At 39.0% G+C, this 26125-nt stretch overlaps 1 protein-coding gene and 1 non-coding gene across 2 annotated transcripts; both read right to left on the bottom strand.

The window, feature by feature from the left end:
- Nucleotides 1-278: 278 nt before the first annotated feature.
- Trnaa-agc (transfer RNA alanine (anticodon AGC)) lies at nt 279-351 on the bottom strand. Its single transcript has one exon. It is a non-coding gene; the product is annotated as a tRNA-Ala (tRNA).
- Nucleotides 352-4533: 4182 nt separating this feature from the next.
- Nucleotides 4534-26096, bottom strand: LOC135465578 (dnaJ homolog subfamily C member 11-like). The gene is made up of 17 exons (XM_064742836.1): nt 26022-26096; nt 23682-23811; nt 22010-22083; nt 21419-21520; nt 20691-20755; nt 19742-19919; nt 19182-19249; nt 18881-18945; nt 17958-18082; nt 16972-17054; nt 15900-16016; nt 14344-14499; nt 12886-12955; nt 12361-12473; nt 9991-10084; nt 8076-8205; nt 4534-6593 (listed from the first exon to the last, which is right to left on the bottom strand). The coding sequence occupies exons 1-17, from the start codon at nt 26094-26096 to the stop codon at nt 6550-6552; spliced, it is 1689 nt and encodes a 562-aa protein (XP_064598906.1). The 3' UTR covers nt 4534-6549.
- Between the last annotated feature and the right edge of the window lie 29 nt (nt 26097-26125).

The following is a 26125-nucleotide window of genomic DNA, read 5'->3' on the forward strand; positions in this document are numbered from 1 at the left end:
TACATTGGCATTTTAAATCGGCTAAGCTAAACATATCTCCTTTCTCTGCTGTAGACATGTCACGTGAATACGTACACCTACATATGTCCCAGCACTGAATTCACAGTTCGGGATTTGTCAGTAACATTGGACTCACATTTTTGTGTAGTAAAGAGTTCTCCCGTTTAAATCATTGTAATAACAGATTTGGCGGGAGTCTACCTTTCTTTTACGACAAATGCACGCTTTTCCTTAATAAGAAAATGGAAAGAAATTTTAAAAAATAAAAATATACCGCTTGGAGAACCCGGGCATCGATCCCGGTACCTCTCGCATGCTAAGCGAGCGCTCTACCATCTGAGCTAGCTCCCCGTGCTGATGATTTGAGGCCAAATCTAGACTCAAATATAAAAGTCATTGACGGTATGGCTTGGCGTCGTGAACATTTAAATTTTTTTGGTTTAGACATGGAAGAGAAATATTTTCAGAGAAATCGCACTTGAACAACAACAACAGAAATCCTTTAAATTAAAGCTACCCACATGTTCTTGTTGTTGTTGTTGTAGCAAGCCTTGAATCATGGATGTGTTGCTTGCCTAAAATCTCTTTCCCGGTTTCTAGGCGCGCCATGTAGTAAGTTCTAAACAATTCGGCAGTGTTCAGCGAATGAGTGTTGTTTTTCTAAATGTGTATAATGAGAGAATATTTGTCATTTGAAATCATGCTTAAAATTAAATTGGCAAGTAATTAATCGCATCGGGATTTGGCCACTGTATCATGTTGTTGCATGTTTTCACGCTATTTACCGAGAAATATTTACTGAATTTTTGAACTACAACTTTGTAAGCCAGGTGAGAGTAATATTACTGTTGATCCTCCAGTAAACTTAGCATAGTGTAAAAGCTTAGATACTCAGAAAAATATTGTACAAGTTTTTTTAAAACAAATTCTCCAAATATCTCCCAGTTGAATTTTTTTATTTATTTATTTATTTGATTGGTGTTAACACCGTACTCAAGAATATTTCACTTATAAGACGGTGGCCAGCATTATGGTGGGAGGAAACAGATTAGAGCCCAGTGGAAAACCACAACCATCCGCAGTTTGGTGCCAGACCCATTTAATTTAAAGTCAGGCCCATGTTAATTCAGTTTGACATCCAGGGTCGATTGTGTGTAAGTAAGTTTTTTCTGATATTCTTAAACTTTATTAATGTTGTGAGTGTTTACTTAGTATATGTGGAGGCCTCGCTAAAGAGTATGAAAAGAGTTATAGCTGGAAGAGATCTATAGATGACTTAGAGATATGCTAGCAGTACTTAGAGTGTGATCCAGTGATTGCTCAGACCAACACGGGCGACAGATTCAGTGTCCACCTGTCACAGTTTAACATTCTAACGTTCTCGAATGCCCATGAGGTAAGATTACGGCACGAACCACTGAGTGACCGATGTTAGACTCAGCAGAGGTGGTGCATGGCGCCACTGGTCTACTCCCGTGGTTGAGAGAGCGACAAGTAAGTGACCACAGGGGAGCAGATGACAAACCTGCCAAATGTGTAGGCCGGGGCAACACGAGTGCTACTGTGTCTGTCAGTGTAGGTCACAGTGACAGTAAGTGACCACAGGGGAGCAGATGGCAAACCTGCCAAATGTGTAGGCCGGGGCAACACGAGTGCTACTGTGTCTGTCAGTGTAGGTCAGATCAACCAATGGAGCCCCCAACACATCTTCCTCAAACCCTTCCTTACTGTAACATGTAGCCTATTGGTGTGCGGTAAGTTGAAGGAATTTTAGCACTGTTTCCTTGGGCATAGTACACCGTTATTTCAGACATACTCTCTTCAAGCTAAAATTTCACTGGTTACCATGGCTACTGTGGAAATAGAGGTGTGACACATCATCACAACAGTATGCACATGTATGTTGGCCTATCTTCCAAAAAATTTACACTGCATATGCCAAATAACTGGAGTTGTCTGGTTGTAGCCTGGACAGAACAGGATGGACAGATAGGCAAAATCATGATTCCTTAACACAACCCATCTAAAGTCACATATATAAGAAATGATTAAACAACATTTTATAAGTGAAAACTTATAAAACACCAAAAAAAAAGAATTAAACAATTCTACAAAACAAATGTGCATTTTAGTAAATAACAAGGAATGCACATTAAGTTGCCCTGTGTAACCGATCTCACTGACAGTAATACTTGATTTCTCATTTCAGAATGGCAACGGTTTCTCCAATTGTCCATATGACTGCTGGTGTAAGCAGGATGTTCAATGTGTGTAGAACATTGATAAATTCCGTGCAGAAACAGGGATTTCAGAGTGGTTTATCCACTAAAAGTCCACTCTGTAGGGCTGTTCCTGGGGTGTATTTGTCTTCATCCTGCAGACATTTGTCCAAGGATAATGTTAAAAACTACGACCCCCCATCACCTTACAGAAAACCAGGTCCACGAAGGTTTGGCTATGAAGTCAAGTTGCACCAGGGAGGTAATCAAACTTACACAATGGTTCTTTTGTTTTGGACTGTTGTCAGTGTGTAACACCTGAGAAATCAGCCGACTGCTTGTAATGCCTCAGGTGTTCACAGTGAAGAGGTAGTTTAGACGTCAGTTCCTAACTTTGCCTGGCCAACTTACATGTAGTATTCTCCACAAATCCATTAACTTTGGCCGTTTCATAATCCAAATGGGCTCTGCTTGTTAGGGATATCTTACACGATGACATATTCCTTATGTGATGATGAATCATGCAGGCATGATGTCAAGCACATTTGAAAGTACGATATTATCTTAACAAACTAACAACAGTGACTTTAAATACAAGTCAATTTTTTTTTAACAATTTAAGAAAGGAATTCCGACTATCTCGATAGTTATCAATTAACCTTTCTTTTACAACGTACAAGTCTTGACACTAAAGTAGCTCTTTAGTTTTATACACTGTTCTCCTATCGTCTCCGTGAACGTCTTTGTGCACCATGTAATCCTCTAAACTTTCATCCTGTGTCATCTTTCTGTATACATGCTTTTGTGTAATGGACATCTGTATATGTCTCCATGCGCAAAGAGAAATATGTCGTGTCTCTCCTTCAGGCTTGTTACCGAGGTCAGAGATGTATAAAACTGTCCACATGCCACACTACACACCCAAAAACAACTGGTCCAGGGAGAAAGCTTTGTTTGGACAGAATGACTACATAGGTATGTGTGGTGATTTTGACCTCTTATGACCCTTCTTGAATGTTAGAAATTTGAAGATTTAAAGATGGTTTGATGTTCACGCGACCAAAGCATTTTGGCTCCTGGTTTGGTTGCTGGAGGTGGTTTCGTCCATGTATGTACATGAGCGGTGGTTTATGCCAGTTTCAGCCAACCATAAACATAACCACAACCACATGTAGGCCCCAGTCTTGATGTTGCAGGGTAGGTAATCTTTGTTTAACCTCAGAGGGCACTTAAAAAGTTGAAGACTTATTTTGATCAAATTTTGCTTACAAAGAGCATTTTTTCGTCAGTATTTTCAAGAGTAACATCTGGGCACAGGATTTGGTTAACCTGGATTAGGCTCTGAAAGAAATTCTGAAGTAAGACATTGAACACAAATCAGATCCATTGATGATTGAGCCAATGAGAATCCTTTGTACTTTTTCTGATCTTTGCCCTGCTATGTTATTTTTTGAAACAGTGATTTCAGCTGTTTTCTCCTTGAGCAGGAGTATCTATCTATCTATTTTATTTGTGTGTAAAATCCAAGTTTTGCAGGCTTAAAGAGTGTTTTTTTGTTCCAGATATTCTTGGTGATGGAGATGTGCGACCGTTTGATTTACTGAAAGGCCCTAGATGGTTGCTTGGGTTTCGAGGCCATGAAATGCAGCGGGTGATTCGTCAGCTGAAATTTGAGGGTGCCAGACTTCAGTTTTTGTATCCCTCAGAATTTAATCGGCTCCGGAAAAGACTTAGTTACTTGTACAAACATTATAATCGCAAACGAAGTCACTACCATCGTTAGTACATCTATGCAGCATGACGGTGTTTGATTATTTCTATGTTTTGTAGTAAGAAGTGGATTAAACTATTCCGTGCTCCATATTTTGTCTAGTGATTGTTCTTACAAAGGCACTTGTCGAAGGCACTTTCACCAGTGATCACAGAAGGGCACTCATTGGCGTTCTCACAAGGCCACTTGGAACTCACAAGGGCACTTGCCAGGGTTCTCACGATGGCACTCATATACCAGCACTCGTCAACATTCACACGAGGGCACTCGTCAACATTCACACAAGGGCACTGGTCAGTATTAAAATAACACTGCACATCCTATTCTTTACAGCTTTAATCTCTCAAATCAACAATTATGATACAGTCTCTGTACAATGTCAAATTCACATCAACACAGAATTTTAGTCAATCACCCAACACATCTTGACATGTTGCAAAATAATACAGGTGTTCATACAAATACGCATTTGTATAGTCCTGCAACTTTTTTTAAATCTGCAAATTGAATCCACACCCTAAGCAGGACAGTCGCATGCAGCAGTAAAGAAGACATAACCAGTTTTACATCAAAGCACTACAACAATTAGCTCTTTGTTACAAATTATTTTAGGCTGTTATTTTCTCAGTTAACTGTCCAAACCGGTGTTCCAGAAGAACATTTCTAGCCACCCACCGCAAACGTGTATGTACAGGCCATCAGACTAATTGTCAGACTGAATGTCTCTCAGTGACCAAACGTTCCACAACGCTCAGTAAGGCCAACAAAGTAACCAGACTTAGTGAGATCAGTAACAGATTTTTGGAGAAAATGAACTATGTTTCAACATGGTGTGACTGCAACTATCTGAAATTTCCAAAATTTTTTTACTCAAATGGGTGTTCACTGTAATTCTTCAACCTTTCCACATGCTTACAAGGTGTTCATTCAAGAATATTCCATGCAGACTGATAAAATTATACTTTTTGTGCAGCCTTGAAATTGGCCCATCCAACCAAAATGTCTCCAAAATCAACTTTAATAATGTGTATAAAGTGCAACTGAAAGTTGCTCTTTTATAACTGAAAAGGTTGAGGAATTAAGGTAGTTAAAATGCCACACCCATGAATCACACTTACTCAAAGGCTATCAGGGATGGGTGCGTAGAGGAAGTTACCTGGAGTATTAACACCGTTTCTATTTTACCTGATACCTGTACAAGTGTGAGCTGGATTCAAGTCTGCTCTGTGTTGGTCAGCCGCTGATTGGCTGTGACAAGAAAAAGCACTGTTTCTGATTGGGCCAGCAATGTACTTGAAATGGAAACAAAATCTGTTTCGCAGCTTTACTAAATACATGTAGTCATGAATGACCACACAGGTATACTTGTATACAAAAAAATCACAAAATAATATGATTTGTTTGATTGTTGTTTTATGCCATACTCAAGAATATTTCACTTACACGATGGCGGCCAGCATTATGGTGGGAGAAAACATGACAGAGAACTGTAAAAACAATGAACATTAGCAGGTTGCTGGCAGAACCAAAAAAATAAATGAAATAAAAAGACTTGTTTCAAAAGTGTGCACACAGGCTGTAAACTTGGATTCTCCCATACACTTGAAGGTTACAGGACACAAAGATGTTATCAATACAAAGGATTTACATGATCATGGTAAAGGGTACATGTATGCTGTATATGCTAACATGAATCCATAGCAGTTACGAAATGGTCCAAAACCGGTTGAGATGTCTGAACGTGGAGACTTTTGACTGGTGCAACAAAGAGCTTCTCCAAGTCCAAAGCTTTGGAATTCTATATGAAGGGTCAAATAATAAGAACCAAGGTAATTGAATATCTTTTCCTAAACTTGCAAAGGCATCAATGCTTTTTTTTCGTTTTGGTTTAAGTCTTTGAGGAATGTATGGAAACTAAATTTTTCAATCCTTTCTACTTTTATAGCCTCATGTAAAGTCCCACGGAAAGAAAATGTTATGCAGGACACATAGCCTTTAATGATCGACACTATGCTTTCTAGTATGTTAACATAATTCCACACTAACTGCCTTACTTTTCATCATTCCAGCTCAATTCAACACTAACTCAGCCTCCTCATCACACCAGGCAAATTGTGTGATGAAACTACCGAATACTTACTTCATGAGAACACTTAAGTTAAGACCTCTGAACGGTCGCATGCATCCCAAGACTTTTTCAACCATGGTGGTAGTTATTGTGCCTTGAAAATTCTTTTATGCAATTCTAAAATTTCAGTCTAATTTTTCAGGGGACAGCAGTGGCTCTTTATCAGATCTACCATAAAAGTTTATAACACACTGCCCTCAGATGACCCTGTCATTAAGAATCCTTGTGCTTATTGTCATTAATTAACACAGCATGTGTTTAGAGCAGGCATGCCAATGCTGTCTGCAGAAAATAAAGGCATCAAGCAGACTAGAGCAGATCAGGAGTCCAGTATGGCTTCTGTACTCTGATGACAAGATGGCTGCCACTTCATCCTGAATTATCACCACGTGATATGTTATCTGTGTAACAAGGCTAAACGTCTATCCTGGTCAAGATTCCATCCTGTCCGATTCTGTGTCTTTCAATAAATGCTCTGAAAATACAAAACAAGAAATGACATAACTGATAATTGAACATAAGTTTCTGTGACTTAATGGTAAGTACTTTTTCCACCCATGTGCTTCATGTGACATGACATGATCATTCCTGCCAGTAGGGCGACACCAAAGAATCCCACAAAGGGCAACATTGTTTACATCAGTTTATATACTTTTTGGTGTTAAATAATTGGTCGCGCTAGCGCAGCGTAATGACCTAGGAGTCTCGCACCACTGTGGTCGCCGTGAGTTCAAGTCCAGCTCGTTCTGGCTTCCTTTCCGGCCATACGTGGGAAGGTCTGCCAGCAATCTGCGGATGGTCCTGGGTTTCCCCGAGCTATGCTTGGTTTCCACCCACCATAATTTTGGCCGGCGTCTTATAAGTGAAATATTCTTGAGTACGGCGTAAAACAACAATCAAATAAATAAATAATTGGTGTTATATTTTTTTATTTATGTCTTTGTTGGTTGACGCCATATTCAAGAATTTTTCACTAACACTATGGTATTTCAGTTTATGGGTAGCGGAAACCAGAGTGCCCAGGGTAATTTGTGTTTCAATAACACTCTACTCAAGAATAACCACATGGTAACCACATGCCTATCATCAACACCAATGAAGACTCCTCTCAGGGGTTATACTCATCACAATGCTGCTGGTATTCTTTTATACATTTCAAATAAATGCATTTGTTGGGGCGTATGTAGCGTTCGCCTGAACTCTTGTTTGACATGCTTGCAGTCCTTTAACTACATGTCAGAAATCATCAAAATTGAAACGCGCAAAAGCAGACCAATTTTTTCAATTCTCATGGATAATTTCAATAGCAGCAACCCATTTTGCTATCACAATGAAGATCCCTTGGATGGTTACATGACAAGGTGGCACAACTTGCTAAAGTATTCGCTTTAGTAACAAGTTTAACACAAAACTTGTGCCAAGGTTAATCAAAAGGAAATGCCCCTATTCACATCACATCTAGGATTCTAATGATTTGGCTGAATATGATGTTCTGGTCTTACAGCCCTGAACAGTCCCCAAACAATCCAAGGTGAAACATGACAATGCCATTTCTGCCAGAAGCCATGTTCACATGCAGAATTTAACACTGTTGTATTGGGCAAACACCCATTTCATTTACGTAATTCCTAACAAAATGAGTAAAATGGAATAGAGCACTTCCTATTTTCCACAAATCGTACTGTGTGAGCAAGATTTTGATTCACTGATTTGATTTCAATCAAATGCGAATCATCAAAAATGTATGAGAAAGTGTTTGGCAAAATTTCATTTGGCTAATCCAAATTTGCTGAGTTGATACAACAAGCAATACTGATTTAGGCAGTTTTCCCTCCAAATGATCCACTTCCAAGACAAAACCGGTCCAGTTTTTGTATTCAACCCTGAAAAATAACATTATGGAATGTGGCATAACAGTGGTTGAGGCTATAGTACTGCAGAAGATGGAAGGACTTACTCTGTTGCGGAAGTCTGATTGGATCCCTGTCCCCCAGTGTGACCTGGTGTGCCTTGTTACGAAATCTGTAGCGTATAAATAAAGATTTCTCCTCCCCTAGGTAAGGATCATAGAACCCTGGCAGCCCACTCTGAAATAAAAACACTGGATTACATAAAACCCTGTCAGCCCACTTTGAAACACAAACACTGGATTATATAGAACCCTGTCAGCCCACTATGAAACACAAACACTAGATTACATAGAACCTTGGAAACCCACTCTGTAACAAACACTGGATAACACAGAACCCTGCCAGCCCACTTTGAAACACAAACACTGGATTATATAGAACCCTGTCAGCCCACTCTGAAACACAAACACTGGATTACATAGAACCTTGTCAGCCCACTATGAAACACAAACACTGGATAACACAGAACCCTGCCAGCCCACTCTGAAACACAAAAACTGGATTACATAGGATCCTGGTGGCCCACTCTGTAACACAAACACTGGATTACATAGAACCCTGTCAGCCCACTCTGTAACATAAACACTGGATTACATAGAACCTTGTCAGCCCACTATGAAACACAAACACTGGATAACACAGAACCCTGCCAGCCCACTCTGAAACACAAAAACTGGATTACATAGGGTCCTGGTGGCCCACTCTGTAACACAAACACTGGATTACATAGAACCCTGTCAGCCCACTCTGTAACATAAACACTGGATTACATAGAACCCTGGTGGCCCACTATGAAACACAAACACTGGATAACACAGAACCCTGCCAGCCCACTTTGAAACACAAACACTGGATTACGTAGAACCCTGTCAGCCCACTTTGAAACACAAACACTGGATTACATAGAACCCTGGTGGCCCACTCTGTAACACAAACACTAGATTACATAGAACCCTGTCAGCCCACTCTGTAACATAAACACTGGATTACATAGAACCCAGTCAGCCCATTATGAAACACAAACACTGGATAACACAGAACCCTGTCAGCCCACTTTGAAACACAAACACTGGATTACATAGAACCCTGTCAGCCCACTATGAAACATAAACACTGGATTACATAGAACCCAGTCAGCCCATTATGAAACACAAACACTGGATAACACAGAACCCTGTCAGCCCACTTTGAAACACAAACACTGGATTACATAGAACCCTGTCAGCCCACTTTGAAACACAAACACTGGATTACATAGAACCCTGTCAGCCCACTATGAAACATAAACACTGGATTACATATGGATTAAGGTTATGGAACACTGGATTACCAAAAACCTTGGCAAGTTATTGACTAACTTTCACACGTCTTGTACGAGAAATCCTTACCATATTGGGAGTGCTTGGGATTTAACGTCATACCATACCATATTGGTAGGAGATCCAGTGTATGAGGTCTTCACAAAATGTTAGACAGTGCAAATGGTAACATCAGCATTGATGACAGATCACCAATGGCCACATCAGCTTCATTGACAGATCACCAATGGCCACATCAGCATCGTTGATCGCTTATTGTCACCATTGAACCACTAACAATGAAAGCTGAGGAATCTAAAAAATATCCTTCCCAAGGCCTGGTTTGAACCCTCACCTAATTCGTCCTGGCAACTGGAGGCAAGCTCCCGAACTATATTTCACACAAAATTTTAAAAAATACCAGTGTTTCATTCATGCTACTTTCTTTAGTGTCATGGGGCCAGGAAATCAGAATGTCTGGAGCAGAACTCCCAGTCTCTGGCAAGTAACCGTTAAACTCGCACCACATCTGACACACAAAATGTCATGTGCTGCTAAACTGAGAGGAAACCTAATTTTGCTAGTAATAATTTAGGTAAAGTTATGTAAAGAAGCTTTGTCTACAGCTGTATACTCAGTGTAACAGGCAAGCTGCTGTGCGTACCTTGGTTGTGTTTTCTGGCAGAAGGAGCTTGGAATCTTTAACCAGAGCCTGTAGAGGGATAGTTACATCTATACAGTCTTCTCCTTTCCTGTCTCTGTGAACAGACAAAGACAAAAGTACAATCAGTTAAATATAAGACATCCAGACAAAATATGTGCCTCAAGCAAACTGAATGGCGGACGCAGCCAGTTTATTACAGCACATGGACAATATGCATCAAGCAAACTGAATGGTGGATATGGCCAGTTTATTACAGGACATGGAGACAAAATATGCATCAAGCAAACTGAATGGCGGACGCAGCCAGTTTATTACAGCACATGGACAATATGCATCAAGCAGACGGAATGGTGGATATGGCCAGTTTATTACAGGACATGGAGACAAAATATGCATCAAGCAAACTGAATGGCAGACATGGCCAGTTTATTACAGGACATGGACAATATGCATCAAGCAAACTGAATGGTGGATATGGCCAGTTTATTACAGCACATAAAGACAAAATATGCATCAAGCAAATTGAATGGTGGATATGGCCAGTTTATTACAGGACAGTTTATTACAGGACATGGAGACAAATATGCATCAAGCAAATTGAATGGTGGATATGGCCAGTTTATTACAGCACATAAAGACAAAATATGCATCAAGCAAATTGAATGGTGGATATGGCCAGTTTATTACAGGACAGTTTATTACAGGACATGGAGACAAATATGTATCAAGCAAACTGAATGGTGGATATGGCCAGTTTATTACAGCACATAAAGACAAAATATGCATCAAGCAAATTGAATGGTGGATATGGCCAGTTTATTACAGGACAGTTTATTACAGGACATGGAGACAAATATGTATCAAGCAAACTGAATGGTGGATATGGCCAGTTTATTACAGCACATAAAGACAAAATATGCATCAAGCAAACTGAATGGCAGACATGGCCAGTTTATTACAGGACAGTTTATTACAGGACATGGAGACAAATATGCATCAAGCAAATTGAATGGTGGATATGGCCAGTTCATTACAGCACATGGAGACAAAATATGCATCAAGCAGACTGAATGGTGGATATGGCCAGTTTATTACAGCACATAAAGACAAAATATGCATCAAGCAAACTGAATGGCGGACGTAGCCAGTTTATTACAGCACATGGACAATATGCATCAAGCAGACTGAAAGGTGGATATGGCGAGTTTATTACAGCACATGGACAATATGCATCAAGCAAACTGAATGGTGGATATGGCCAGTTTATTACAGCACATAAAGACAAAATATGCATCAAGCAAACTGAATGGCGGACGTAGCCAGTTTATTACAGCACATGGACAATATGCATCAAGCAGACTGAATGGTGGATATGGCCAGTTTATTACAGCACATGGAGACAAATATGCATCAAGCAAATTGAATGGTGGATATGGCCAGTTTTTTACAGCACATAAAGACAAAATATGCATCAAGCAAACTGAATGGCAGACATGGCCAGTTTATTACAGGACAGTTTATTACAGGACATGGAGACAAATATGCATCAAGCAAATTGAATGGTGGATATGGCCAGTTTATTACCGCACATAAAGACAAAACTTGATGCATCAAGCAAACTGAATGGTGAATATGGCCAGATTATTACAGCACAGACCCTAAAAGTATCCCTAACTGCGAGAATGGGAAAATATACCATATCCATATCTCATCAATAAAGAGACTTAATGAACAAATGTTCCTAAAAACTCTACAGTAAATCTAATCATATTTAATGAAAATAAATTATAAAAGGATGAAAACTATTTTATACTCAACAGAACAAAACATAGTGATCATATGACTACCCTTATTCTTCAAACTGTTCAACTACCTCGGAAACCAATATTTGGAAACATTCTGAGAGATCCGTGGGGTGTGGAAAACTAAATTGCACAGTTTTATGAAGCGTGCATGTTTATTGACAAATTATTTTAGCATCATCTTGATAAAATAAATTGTATGCCATATATAAAAGTCCTCTAAAAAAGTGCTTTAGAGGTGGAAAAGTTTGAAGATTTACAGAAGTACAGAAAAAAATGCTACTGTTGCCTTGTTTGATGACTCAAAGAAAAGACAACAAAGCATTTAATCTTTAGTCCCATGTATTTCTGAGAAGGAGTTGAAACAGACCTAAGTGGTCACAGCAATCTTATCCTGATGTGCATGATAAAACTGTAAATCAACTTTTTAATCTGGAATTGTTAATGCTTGAATGCTTGGATCAAGGTGTTCATGGTGAGCTGAATCTTGTGTTATTCAGTGTCATTATTCATCGCATTTTTATTACAAAGTGCGGAAGTAGCGAAAGTATGTCTAGCTTGAGCTTACTCTGTATCTTCATCGGTCGTCAATTTCCCGTAGGTTGCCTTTAGAATGATCAGTCCTGCCTTTCTCTCCTCAATCTCTAGGGAGCGCTCCACGGTCTCCTTCATCAGAGATATCTGTTCAGGTAAACAAAGGTAGAAAAATCAGCACTTAGACTGAGCAAATGGAAAGTACCAGTCAATAACTTTTTCTTGCGTTCATTTTCAAAAGACGATTCATCAGCTAACAACAAAATATGAACAAATTCTCATGACATCTTTTTGAGCAAATCAAGTTGCACATTTTTGTGAACCTAGTCGAAAATTAATAACAGTCTAATGTTAATTTTGCTTAACATTACCTGATTATAATTTTTGACTGTAAATTACGATTATCACAAATTACAATGTGTACAAGGGTGTTGACTGTAAATTAGGGTTACGATCATGATCTTAGTGATTTACAATCAACTTAGGCTTACGATCCCTTTGCGCAAGCCTCCCCAGGGCATATCCCATATGTACCACCCAGGCCCAAGACCCGTCTTACCGCAGCCTCAGCCTCCTGCTGTCTCTGACGGAGTCTGTCACTGTGTTCCTCCCTCTTCTTCTCCAGCTCTCTACCACACAACAATCATAATGAAATCATTTACATACTGACTGTGCTAGCTCTACCATTTGTCTTTGTGCATTTTGTGAACATTATTTCAGTTTTGCTAAATCATTTTCCAACAATGTCGCCACCTTGGCAAAGGGGTATCATCCTACTGTGTTACAAGAATATTTGGTTTCAGAGGCATTTTCCTTTTTATTCCATATTGTGTCAGGACTGGGAGTTTTGCACTGTCCATCATCAAACTGAAACTTACGAAAGTTCAGTCTGTACTTGTTAACACATGTGCTTTGTAGTCAAGGGAAATAACCTAGGTCTGTGTGCGTTTACATGTATATGCGTGTGTATTATTAAGTTGCTCCCCTTTACACCTGCGTCACCACTTGTAGTCGTCATGTTGTCTGAAAGCGGCAAACTCTTCTGAGGGAACAGAAGACAACGGGGCATATTAATATGACATTTTATTATTTATTTCTTTGACTGGTGTTTTGCGCTGAACTCAAGAAGATTTCATTTGTATGACGAAGGCCAGCATTGTGGTTGGGGAAAGGGGGGGGGGGGGGGGGAAACGACCAGCACAGACTTAACTGGAATTTAAAGTGTTTTTAACACTGTAGATAAGAATTTACTGCTCAACATATCCCAGTGTAAAGCTAAAACTTATTATTATGTATTTAATTGGGGTTTTATGCCACACTCCAAATATTTCAGTTACACCACGGAGGCCAGCATTATATTGAGGGGAAATTGGGCATGCCCCAGAGGAAACTCGCAACCATCCATAAGTTGCTGGCAAACCTAACAGAAAGCTAGTATGAACTGAACAAACTCACAGCAAAGACACTGGTCACATACTGAATGTATATCATTTACAGTCTGTGTCAAGCATTTCTTCACATTTTTAGAGGTAAATAAAGGTTTTAAAATATTACTTTTGATCTAATTTTATCAGTAGGATATCAAACCTTAAAACATCTTTCTAAGAAAAAAAAAAAGAAAAAAATAAAATAAAGCTCTCAGATGCAGGCAAAAAGTGCAACTTAGTCCTGGTTAAAACTTTATCCCAAGTACAGTGTACATGCATTTATTTATTTATTTATTTCATTGGTGTTTTATGCGATACTCAAGAATATTTCACATGACGGCAGCCAGCATTATGGAGGGGGGAACCTGAGGGAAGCCCGTAACCATCCACAGAATGCTGGCAGACCTTCCCACGTAAAGCTGGAGAGGAAGCCAGCATGAGGTAGACCTAAACTCACAGTGACCACATTGGTGACATGCTATTGGGTCATTACAAAGCACTGGCACGCTAACTATCTCAATCACAGAGGCTCCCTCGAGTACAGTACATAGAAACTCTACAAAAGTTACAAGGTAAGAATGAACACTCACTTTTCCTTCTGTTGTTGTAGAAATGGATTAATAATTAAGACTTTGGCCACCTGGTAAACAGCCATTGGAACAATTGTCCCGTAAAACACGGCACTCGGCACCACAGTCTCCGCCAACTGCACCGGGAAGAGGAAGGTCTGGGAACCACGGTGCAGTCTGGAATATCAGTTAATACAACCCGTGTCAATATAATGTCTATAAAAGCATACTAAATTACCTGAAATTTTATCCCAAATATAACATTTTTAAAAACAAATAAATGTCCAAACTTAGAACTGGTGGCAAGGCTACCAAAGAGCTTGTCTGTATGAGACATCTGAATGCAAAACCTCGGCTCAATTCATGAAGAACTGAAATCGTGAATTTAGTAATTTACGGTAATTAATATGCTCACTAAGCCTCAGTGACAGAACACCCCCCCTTGTGTCACTGTGCTTTACATGCGTGTAAAACTTCAGTTCAATACATACAATACTTTTTAAGATACCAACCCTAACATGTTGTTAAACATTGATTCTTATACACACCAAGTCAGGAATTCAGTAATTTACAGTTCTTAATATGTACACATGGAATCAAACAATGGAATACCCCCCTCAAGCTATTCTCCTCTACATGTGTGCAAATCCGGAGCTCAATACCTGCAGTCCTTTTAAGACACCACCACTAACATTTTGTTTAACATTGATTCTTATACACAACACACTAAGTCATGAATTCAGGAATTTTACGGTACTAAATATGCACACATACAATCAACGACAGAATACCCCCCTCAAGCTTTTCTCCTCTACATGTGTGCAAATCCGGAGCTCAATACATGCAGAACTTTTTGAGAAACCACCGCTAATACTTTGTTTAACATTGATTCTTACACACACAATACACTAAGTCATGAATTCAGGAATTTTACGGTACTAAATATGCACAAATCCAATCAACGACAGAATATCCGCCTCATGCTATTCTCCTCTACATGTGTGCAAATCCCGAGCTCAATACCTGCAGTCCTTTTAAGACACCACCACTAACATTTTGTTTAACATTGCTTTCTCTGTTTAATGATGCAGACGCTCATGTATGACATAGGCTTCAGATATACTATATACAGGCAAACTAAAAATATTATGTTTGGTGCTAACACATATTTTTTTCCCTATAGTGTATCATCTTACGTTTTACACAAACCTCAAAATCAACAAAACTCCCAGAATCAAGCAACACAGATTCTAAGTCATGAACATGTGAACCATATAATGAACAACATCGCAGATTTGAAAACATCGCACAGCTTTCATAACATTAGTACATACGCCCAGCATATTCACATGTCATATGACCATATCTGCACAATAAAAAGCTGAAATTAATTTTAAAAGTTGGTGCAGGACATAATGGAAAATCTTCAAGCTATTCACACTATTTAAAAAGTTGCAAAATTATTAGAAGGCACTTTTGTCTTGTACCATGCAGTTGGCCCCTGTCCAACTTGGATATTATCATTGCCCTGCTGTTCATTTGAAGACTTGTCTTAACAGATGAAAAGATGTACTTACTTAATCTTGAGCAGAACCCCCGTTGGCACCCCTATAACCATGGTGGCCCCCAGCACACTGTACTGTGTAATCTTCTTCTCAAATCCATACTCCAATAGTGCACCAAATGTCCCTGCTCTGGCAGCCATATTGAATCACACAGATAACTTTTGTACCAACAAATACCAACATATATACGTATAATTATCCAAATTTATCGTGATCAGGTTAAACATAGATGTTGTAAGGTATTAAAATTTGAGAGATAATTTCGCAATATTTCTAAATTCAGAGATATCCATTTTTTTAAGACACCATATTGAAAGAATAAAGTTCACTAAAATGACAGCACAGAATAGGTTAAGATGCTTGTCCTTCAACACGGGAGGTTCGAGATGCGAAATTACAACGTCTTGATGTCATTTAATATACTGACTTATTACCTCTACAAATCCTCTAAAATAAATATTTCAGGTAATATACTTAATTGATATTATCAATAATATCCATTTTTATATATATATATATATATATATATATAGTTCATGTTAAAATGCAGTGATTTGGCCCACCTACATGTAGCTGTAGAGTGATGGTCCAAACAGAAATCACCACAATGCTGTCAGAGTAGGCTTAATCCCAACAATGGGGTAGAGTCATGGGCTTGGTGGCACTAACCAGCACTCAAATTGCCGTCTGCTAAAGTGCTAGCATTGGGCATAGACTCATGGGCTTGGTGGCACTAACCAGCACTCAAATTGCCGTCTGCTAAAGTGCTGTTTAAATGAAGCTTATTTGAGAAGATATGCCTTGCACCAATACAACATATATGTAACCAGTACATCTGTGTCTCACATATGGGCAAAGTTTATCAGTTATAGGCAAAAAGGCACTCCGGCGTGAACATTTTTGAGTAAATATATTAAATAAATATATGACACCAGTCAGGTTTATGGTCAAATGAGTATATACATATGTAAACTGGAAGATGAGGTCATCATGTTGGTGTTATACATTTCACTGAGAACAAGCTCAATTCTATAATTCCTAAGTAGTGTTCCTGCCTCAAATATTACAACAAAGCGTAACTTACTTGCAGGAAATTCGCAGCTTTGACTCTTCCTCTGGGAATTTTCGACTGTAACTTGTGGAAATAAATGTAGTTGGTATACCTAGCTGGAAATGTGGAACACACACAGATTTTATGCAAATCAATTATAGATAAAATTCAGGGCAAAGTAAGGGATCAACACCATGATGAACGCATGAAATTAATGCTAAATTATCAGTAAGTGACCTTGAATGCCACGCTAAACATGCAAATTTCATCAAGCATTAATCAAGCTGGTTTTGAAAGTTAATCTCGGGGCCACCGTGGCTCAGTCGGTTAAAGCGCTAGTGCAGCGTAAGGACCCAGAAGTCTCTCACCAATGCGGTCGCTGTGAGTTCAAGTCCAGCTCATGCTGGCGGCCGTACGTGAGAAGGTCTGCCAGCAACCTGCGGATGGTCGTGGGTTTCCCCCGGGCTCTGCCCGGTTTCCACCCACCATAATGCTGGCCGCCGTCGTATAAGTGAAATATTCTTGAGTACGGCGTAAAACACCAATCAAAAAAAAGCTAAGAAATGTCACAAATGAATCTGCACACAGAATTTCATAAAACAAAACAGACAATATTTGAAGCAGTTTTTATACAAAACCCAGCAGCCATTAAGCATTAAGGGGATTGCTAGATATATAAAACATATGTGTGCATATTTCTTGCTATTTATCTTAGGATGCATATTAGAACTGCGCATGCATTAAAGCTTGTCACCTCAAACCCTAGACTTTTCATTCTCTTATATTATGGTGGTCAGGTTTACAGGTGAAACCAAAGCCCCCCGGAGTGAACCATCTCCCTTCATCAGCTATCTAATAAAACTGTCGCCTTACAGCCATAGCCAAAGAGCAAAAGCTGGATTTGAACAAGCAACCTCACTGGTCGGAGGCTTGACTCTCACAATGCGTCAGTGATTTAACCAACTGAGCTGGCAAGGGCCGTGTGATTAGTGACTGCTCGATGAGTAATTGCAGTTTACCTGTAGGGTTAATACTGCGTGGTGTTTTTCTGTGTCGTACACAATTGTCGTGTTCATTGCTGAAGGATGCAGAGGATTCCAAGACAAACGACCCTGTAGGTTTTTGTCTATTTGATATGCAACCACTGAAATGGATCATAAAAACACCATCATATTATTTTATCCGTTACTTATTTATCTGATTTAGTATTACATACTTAGGAATATTTCATTCATATGGCAGTGGACAGGTATATGGCTTATGCAGACATCAACCTTTACATACAAGTACATGTAAATAAAGCCCTGTTGAAATAATTAAATTATCTTTTTCTTTACTTATTTCAATGTATTCCACATCCTGAAACAAATTTATTTCAATAAAATGACAGTGGGGATAAACAATGTACCAATATCTCACGAAAAATCACTTTTTGCATGTTTGCAGGGTGTTTACCCAAGTATATTCTGATGGTACCATCCTGTGTCGACCGATAAACTTATGCTTTCTGTGAAGCCCAGAATCCAAAATCAAATTATAAGTGTGCATAAACTGCAATGAAGACTTCTCCTTCATATGCAAAAACGTTGAGGAATTAAGCTAAAGACACACCCAGTGACAGAGGAATTCAAACTAATACAAACTCCTACATATTTCCACTGGAAATACACATTGAAATACACATTTTCTGAGAAAAAATTGGAATGATCTCAGATCAGGATTCCATGGACACACAATGGATCTGTGGGATGTTTCTCAAAGCGGACATGACGTTATTCCAGCCTAATCGCCATGATCACGCACATATTGCTTACTCTTCATCTTAGAATGCAGCCGTCAGCCGCCTGGGTACTTGCAACTTGCGCAACATTCTGACCATGCAGAGAAACAGACCCCTGTAAGTGCACATAGTTACTCTTGACATTACGAGGACTGTACTTACTTGTGGAAAATCCTGGTCGAAAACCTCTGGATACAGAGTGTAATGAACAGCTCACAGTGCCATAACTGTGGGGAAAAGAAGATAATGTACTGTGATTTGATGTGTTCAACTGATTGATGTAATGACAGATTACACCTGCAGGGACCTCAGCTCATTATCTACCCAATTTCATAAGAACATATCCTCTAGTTTGTTGGTGGATGCTACACAGACATTTACGAGGAATAGTATAATTACAGGTAGAGAAAATGTGACCATGTAGGTTTACCCATAACATCAACTTAGCCCTTAAAATACTTGCCATCTGCGTCCTAACTGCCTAAAGCCTTTTAAACTAAGCCCGAATCCACTACCCGCTGATGCCTCAACCTGACAATTGGAAACAGAAAACATATACCATGAAGTACAGCCAAACAACAGCATCCCTGTTGTGAATACTCTCATCATAGTGACTTTATAAGATGACATTAAGAAAAAACAAATGATAAATGCAGTCTGACCATGATAAAATACACACACAGTGATGGTCCCACTCTGTACTAGAACAGTCAAAAACAAATATGCCCTTCCTCACCTCCACCTTTTGCACAGCGCTGGGGAATATCGGGAAACAGGCCCACATTTACTAGGTAATTCACATCTACTAACAGTGTAACACTCACACCCAAAATCCATAAAATCTGGTGAAAATTAGGCACACCAGCCTTCATTAGATTTTAACACGAACACAGAGACTGTCACCCATACACAGGTGCAAATTAAAATGCCCCCAAAATAGATGCAATGGGTTATAAAAATATATTTGTTATAGGTCAAACCATTTTCTGGGGATAGAAACTAAATTCCCTGAAGTCAGCTCACCTCTGCCCAGCCTTTGTCGGAGGTTAGGCGTCTCCAGGATGCGATAAACGATCCTGTACCATTCCCGTTCTGTGTGCTCAATGTGCCAGCCAAGATGGCTGTGTCCTTCACTGTCAGGGGGGCCTCCACGGACTGGAATATGGTCATATTGCTGATCTCCACAGAGGGCAACCCAGGGCTGAAAACACACGAAGGCTTATGTTACTCTTTAATAGTAGCAAATTTATTTTCAATCTCACCTTTAGATTTAACCTGTGTACCTTCACACTCAGCCACAACACTTAATGTTACATGTCCGAGTTATCTCCCCTGCTCCCCTCTTTAATATTCAACAAGATTTTTATCAGTGCCAAATTTTCATGCAAGAATACCTTTAAAGGCTGTGAATATAAAACTTAACATCTACCAGAGCATAAAGTTGGTTAACTGGTTACTTTACTCGTAAACTGATAGGCAGAAACTCTGACCAACACAAAAATCACCTTAATTGAGTAACAGTGAGAAGTCAGAATAAATGAATTCTTACTGTCTAATGTCAAATCGGCAATATCCCAGCCATATCATGGCAAGAGAAGACAGAAAGTGCAGGCATAAATACAAATGTTTCACAAGCTACCATCAAGCATCGATAATGATTTGTACTGGTTCCTTACAAAATTACTTAAATTTTACACCAATAATGAAATGGACCACTGCAAATGATATTCAAGAATACAGAATTTCTTCAAATTTCCAAAAAAAAAAAAATAAATAACGTAACTTCAACACAAAGTTTATATTTAATGGCTATCCCTCGTACATGTACATTATAATTAGGTCAAAAGGTCGCATTTGCCCATTTGAGGCATGATGTAAACTTGTGTGGAAAGCAGAAGAACATACTTTGTTAACTTTGTTGGAAGTCCTTATCGCACAATTCCAATAACAAGTTTCACAAAGGGAGACTAACCTGTATTCCACATCTTCATAGCTTTCAAACAGGTCGGTGGCATTTATTCCAACACTGACTGTTCCCTGTAAACAAGGTATTGAATAACAACACTAAATGTGTTGACCTTTATCAGTTGCCATAGCTACCCCTCATGTTGGAGCACCCAGAATGGGCTTGCACAGAGGACATTTTGATTTATCCAGTTGCATCACTTGATTTTGAAAATAAAACTACACTGACTGGGATGGACAACTTTGGGCATGGATCATGATGGCTTATACTACATGTATGTCTCTGGTAGATCTACTAAAGACATGTTTAGACTGTTTCAAGATGAATACACAACCCAAAGAACACAATTTACTTTAGGCATAAATATTTATTAATATATTCATAATTTATTAATACACACTCAAGAATGTTTCACTTATACAATGACAGTCAGCATTATAGTGGGAGCCAACCAAGCAGAGCCTGGGGGAAAGCCACAACCATCCACAGGTTCATGACAGACCTTCCCATGCACAACTAGAGAGGAAGCCAGAGCAAAAAATAGGCAATAAATGAGAAATTTTGCTTGCAATGGTACACTGAGCTAATCTAAATCAGAGGCAACACTCACGGCGTCATTTGGCTAGGAAACTGTGATACTTCCACTGACTTCAAGGAATACTTTGAATGTCATTTTACAGACCAAAAAAAATGTGTGCTGGTAAATCTTGTGTTGTTTATTTGATCATTTTTACCCGTGGGTTGGTTCGTTGCTGTAATCTTCTCTCTTCTCGCTCTCTCTGAAGACGTTCATACTCAGCAATGATTTCAGCAGGGGACTTAACTCTTGAAACTACCTGAAAGCAAAAATGAAGAGTCATTTTTTTTATCGGTCAATGTTGCACAACCTATGTATGCTTGGAACTTGAAAAAAAAAAGTTTGCATTGTGGTACTTAAAGTTAAGTTCTCTTTTATCCATTATCACAGATACATAAATTTCAAAGATAGGAAACATATTAATACTACAACAGTTATAAGATACTTTCAGGTACAGTAGTGGTACTTAATATTTGATCTGCATATTTATTTATTTATTTGATTGGTGTTTTATGCCGTACTCAGGAATATTTCACTTATACGACGTCGGCCAGCATTATAGGGGGAGGAAACCGGGCAGAGCCTGGGGGAAACCCACGACCACCCGCAAGTTGCTGGCAGACCGCCTCTTTCTTTAAAACACACAACTGTGATCATAATCAATATTTGAAATGACAGAGATGTCAAACCTAAAACAACATGTACCTCCTTTATGGTACATACAGTTCTTCTCCAGCTGAAAACTTACCTCCAAACCATCTGTTTCCAATCCTTTCTCTCCATACATATCATACACCATCCTTCTGTGTTTGTCAGACAAAACTGAAATAAAAATGGCAGAAGACACTAAACTGTATTTGGTCCTGTTTCAATAGTTGACAGCTGGGAGGTGAAGACTGGACTATTTTGAGTATAAGCCTGATTTTCAGCAACCTATTTTAACATTATATGCCATGTACAGAAAAACTTGGCTTGCTAACAAGCAAGATATCATGTTCATTTTACATGTAATAAGTTCTTCGATCAACCTGTGTACGTTTTCTCACCGGCTCAAGATGATAATATTTCATTTATATGAGAGCCGGTTGGTTAATTTTTATGGGTTGATCAAATAGCAGACATCTGCACTGTGATCCTGACAATCTTCAGTACACGCACTTCATACCAAGCAAGACTGATGTCAAACCAAGGATTTTAAAAGAAAACTCTCAAATGAAGCTGACTTACATGTAAACTAACCAAGCGTAATTTTTTAGATCTCAGTTAACAGTAGCCATATTTTGTATGGCTTTTCTAATTAACTGTTCACTAAATAAAGTATAAATACAACTACATATACACGGCGCACAGTTGGTAGAGCGTTATAACTTCCTCGCTTGGCATTCAGCATAAAGGGGATGGTGCAACGACTGGTTGACCCGTATCAGTATAATGGCTCAGGAGGGGCGGCTTACTTGCCTTCGGTAAGTCGTCTCAGTGAAGCAGCACTAGATAAAAGAGCGGTGGAAATTCGTCTTGCTACAAGGAGGTACATTACACGTACATGCACCCTAAGGATTCTTTCATCGTCATTTTACTGAAAAATTGTTGAGTACGACGTTAAACCCCAAGCACTCACTCACTCACTCACTCACTCACATATACACGGGTGCTGCAATTTTTAGGTAGAATACAAAATACAGCCATGCTGTTGGACCCTGAGTTTTTCAGTGTAGCCTTGGTAGCCAGTTAGCTCTCTTTAAAGCAGAAGTTTCTTACTGCCTTATACCTTTTTGAACCCCAGCCTGGAACAATGAGGCATTCCAAATCTTTAAGACAAAGTAGAATTCACATAGCTTTCTACATCTAATGTCATATCTTAGCTAGTCATTTTCACCACATTATCACAGGCTCAATACCAGTGGCTATCAAGGGAGGTAACTAGGGCCAGGTGCTTGACCATATATCAGCTAACAAAGGGGGCTATGCAAGTTGTGTATTAACATCAAAACTTGTGACATAAAGGACACATAATTCTGCTTTCTAACTGGATGACGGACCAGACATCTAGTTATAGGTTCACAACATGGCACTCCTCAAAGATGCCCAACTTTCACTTTTCATTCTCCTTATCTTTAGAGCCTTGGAGTTTCTTAACAAAAATTGCTTTAAACAGTTTTATTTCCAGTATAACTGAGTTTCCTTTCCTTTCACCTGAAACTCAAGAATATATCCATTTATTTGATTGGCTGTACTGTTCTGTAATTAAATGTACATATATTAAAGAATGAATCAGTTATGCGAATGATGTCAAATTAATGAGTGGATACACCCAAACACAGCTTAGATAGAGAGCTTAGACACCCCTGATAGGACTATTGATCACATGACCTGAAAAAGTCACATGACCTGAATTAGTCACATGACCTGAATTATTATACCTTCATGAGCCCGCTTGACTTTGTTAAACATGATTTCAGCTTGTTTCTTCTGGACTGGGTTGACATGTTTATCTGGGTGAAACATCTTACTTAATCGTCTGAAGGCAACGTTGACATCATCTGGCGAAGCCTTAAAACAAAATTAAAAACAAATTCGAAGAGTAATTTTCTCTGCATAAAATACAAAATCATCTCAACAAATAATACAAAACAGACTGAATGTATGATTTCCCCAAACTGTGTGTCTGATTATCATATTTTTTTCATACTTTTTTGTTCATTACTAGTTTACATGTCAATATTATTTTCATGCAATTAACTCCTTTAATTTGGCCTGAAAAATTGCCTATAACACTGAAACTGTAACTATTTCTTATCTGGAATGGAGAGAATATATGTGCATATATGTATATGCTAATCTTTTGTGATCAGTCCTTTTGCCAGGTTGAATATTTATTTCTCACTTCTGTCATTAATGGCATGTTGAATAACAAAATCTCCACAATATCAGGAATGGATGAATTGATAAACTCGTGTATGTTTCAACCTTATTCTTATCGCTTGCTCGATTGTTTGGGGTTAAATACTAACAGTAGATGAATACTATCTTGCTGGAAAGGCATGTCAAACACAACAGATATATCCCCCCCCCCCCCAACCCCTCCCTACACACATCCACGCTCATTCAAGTGAAATTCTAGGATATCGTCTGATTCAAGAAAATTTGAGAAGAATAACTCAAGACTTGGCAGGTTGATATTTAAAACATATATGCTCCTCAATCTGAGCAGTTCTGGCAGGATTTATTCAGGTTAAATTTATTCCACTTATAATAATACCCTACAGAAAGGGGAAGAGGTCTCAGGTGAAGGGATGAAATGCTGAGGACAGTATGTATCAGAAATATTGAAAATACACAACAAGTTTACATTGAACCATTTGTACCAGACCATTAAGATAGAAGAATGGCTGACAGAGATTGATGCCTTTGCTATGTGGTCTTACCCCAGTACCAAAGTTATGACAGTTTGGGCAATAACCTGGGCACATTCTGCTATTGATGAGAGGTATGTACTTTTTGCCCAGGAATAAAAAAACATGCATATAGGATTGTGTGTCCAGTCAGACCTATAAAGCAGAGGTACATAGGAAGGTTTTCCAGCAACCTGCGGATGGTTGTGGGTTTCTGGGTTCTGCCCAGTTTCCTCCCACCATAACGCTAGATGCCGTTGTATGCCCTAAATGACCATAACTTTCGTCCATGACTAACTTGAAAATTTTTCCTGACTCATATACCAACGTAAAGCTGAGTGTCTCAGCTGAAGAGCAAGGTCGTTGAGAGTGGAATAATTTTGCATGTCATATGTCCAGTTATATAAAGTATTATATTTTCTGTATAAATAGCATTTGGATGATTCTGCCACCTATGCACCTATCTTATGAAAAGCTCACAGTTGAGTGAAGTAGAAGTATGAAGTGTGACATGCTTTTAAAATGACAAGAAATTGATGCTGTGACTGCCAGAGTTTTTTTTTTTTTGTACCACCTAAATGTCAACCACGTGCGTGATACCTGTACATTTGTGAGTAAGGCACAAAAGAAAGATATCATGGAATCACCACTGGTATACGCCACAGAATTCGATGAAAATTGTCCAGAAGACCACAAAGCTCTCGGTGAATGTAATTCAATTGACTTTTGCCAATGACACAAGCGTTTTGTTGTAATTTCGTTCTGCTGAACTGGCCCGTTTCCATATACATTTTTTACTACTGACAGCTTCTCGCCTGTGAACTAGACCTTACCTAACATTAAAAGTTCACAGATGATTTCTTGGCTAGAATAGAGAGAGAGTAGGGTCAAACTACAATTGTCCCTACACATGTTTACTAAAAAGAAGTATGTCTGGGGATCAATATATGAAAAACTTGAAACTTGACTTAATATTCTTGATAATACACAGAAAAGATATCTGTACGAATATCAAAGGCGCCTGGCGCAACGTTGGGACACGGGCTCAGAGCTGTCAAAATTCAGAGTTCGGAATGACAGCTGAATGACGGGTAATTGTGGTTGTATAATCATGTCGGAATTTATAAATCTCTTGGAGACGTCAATTAAGCATCTATATGAAAACATCAAAAGTTACGATCTATTGGAAAAGTGGAAATGTGACATCAGCGTTTCATCATAAACCGAAAAAAACACAGCATGATGTCCTTGGCGCCGAAGCGAAATGGCTAGTGACAACTCCGCCAAAGCATGCACAGCCGACAATGGACATTAAACAATAAAAGCAAAGGGTTGGTTTGTCTTATGCGTGAGAGAAAACATAATTACATCTTTGGATAAGTTCAAAAGGGAGTAATAATCGTCTGCGAATTGATCCTCGTCCTCTAACATGGGGGCTGCCATTTTGACTCTGTGAGGTCACGAGAGGTCAC

This window comes from Liolophura sinensis, chromosome 5 (genome assembly GCF_032854445.1).
Source record: "Liolophura sinensis isolate JHLJ2023 chromosome 5, CUHK_Ljap_v2, whole genome shotgun sequence".
NCBI lineage: Eukaryota > Metazoa > Mollusca > Polyplacophora > Chitonida > Chitonidae > Liolophura > Liolophura sinensis.

Excerpts from the sequence above, each read along its gene's own strand:
- LOC135465578 (XM_064742836.1), bottom strand. The coding sequence starts at position 26,096 with ATGGCAGCCCCCATGTTAGAGGACGAGGATCAATTCGCAGACGATTAT. Across the intron at positions 21,521-22,009 it reads TGGAAACAGATGGTTTGGAG|GTAGTTTCAAGAGTTAAGTC; the intron begins GTAAGTTTTCAG and ends TTTTGCTTTCAG. Across the intron at positions 19,920-20,690 it reads TATGAAGATGTGGAATACAG|CCCTGGGTTGCCCTCTGTGG; the intron begins GTTAGTCTCCCT and ends GTGTGTTTTCAG.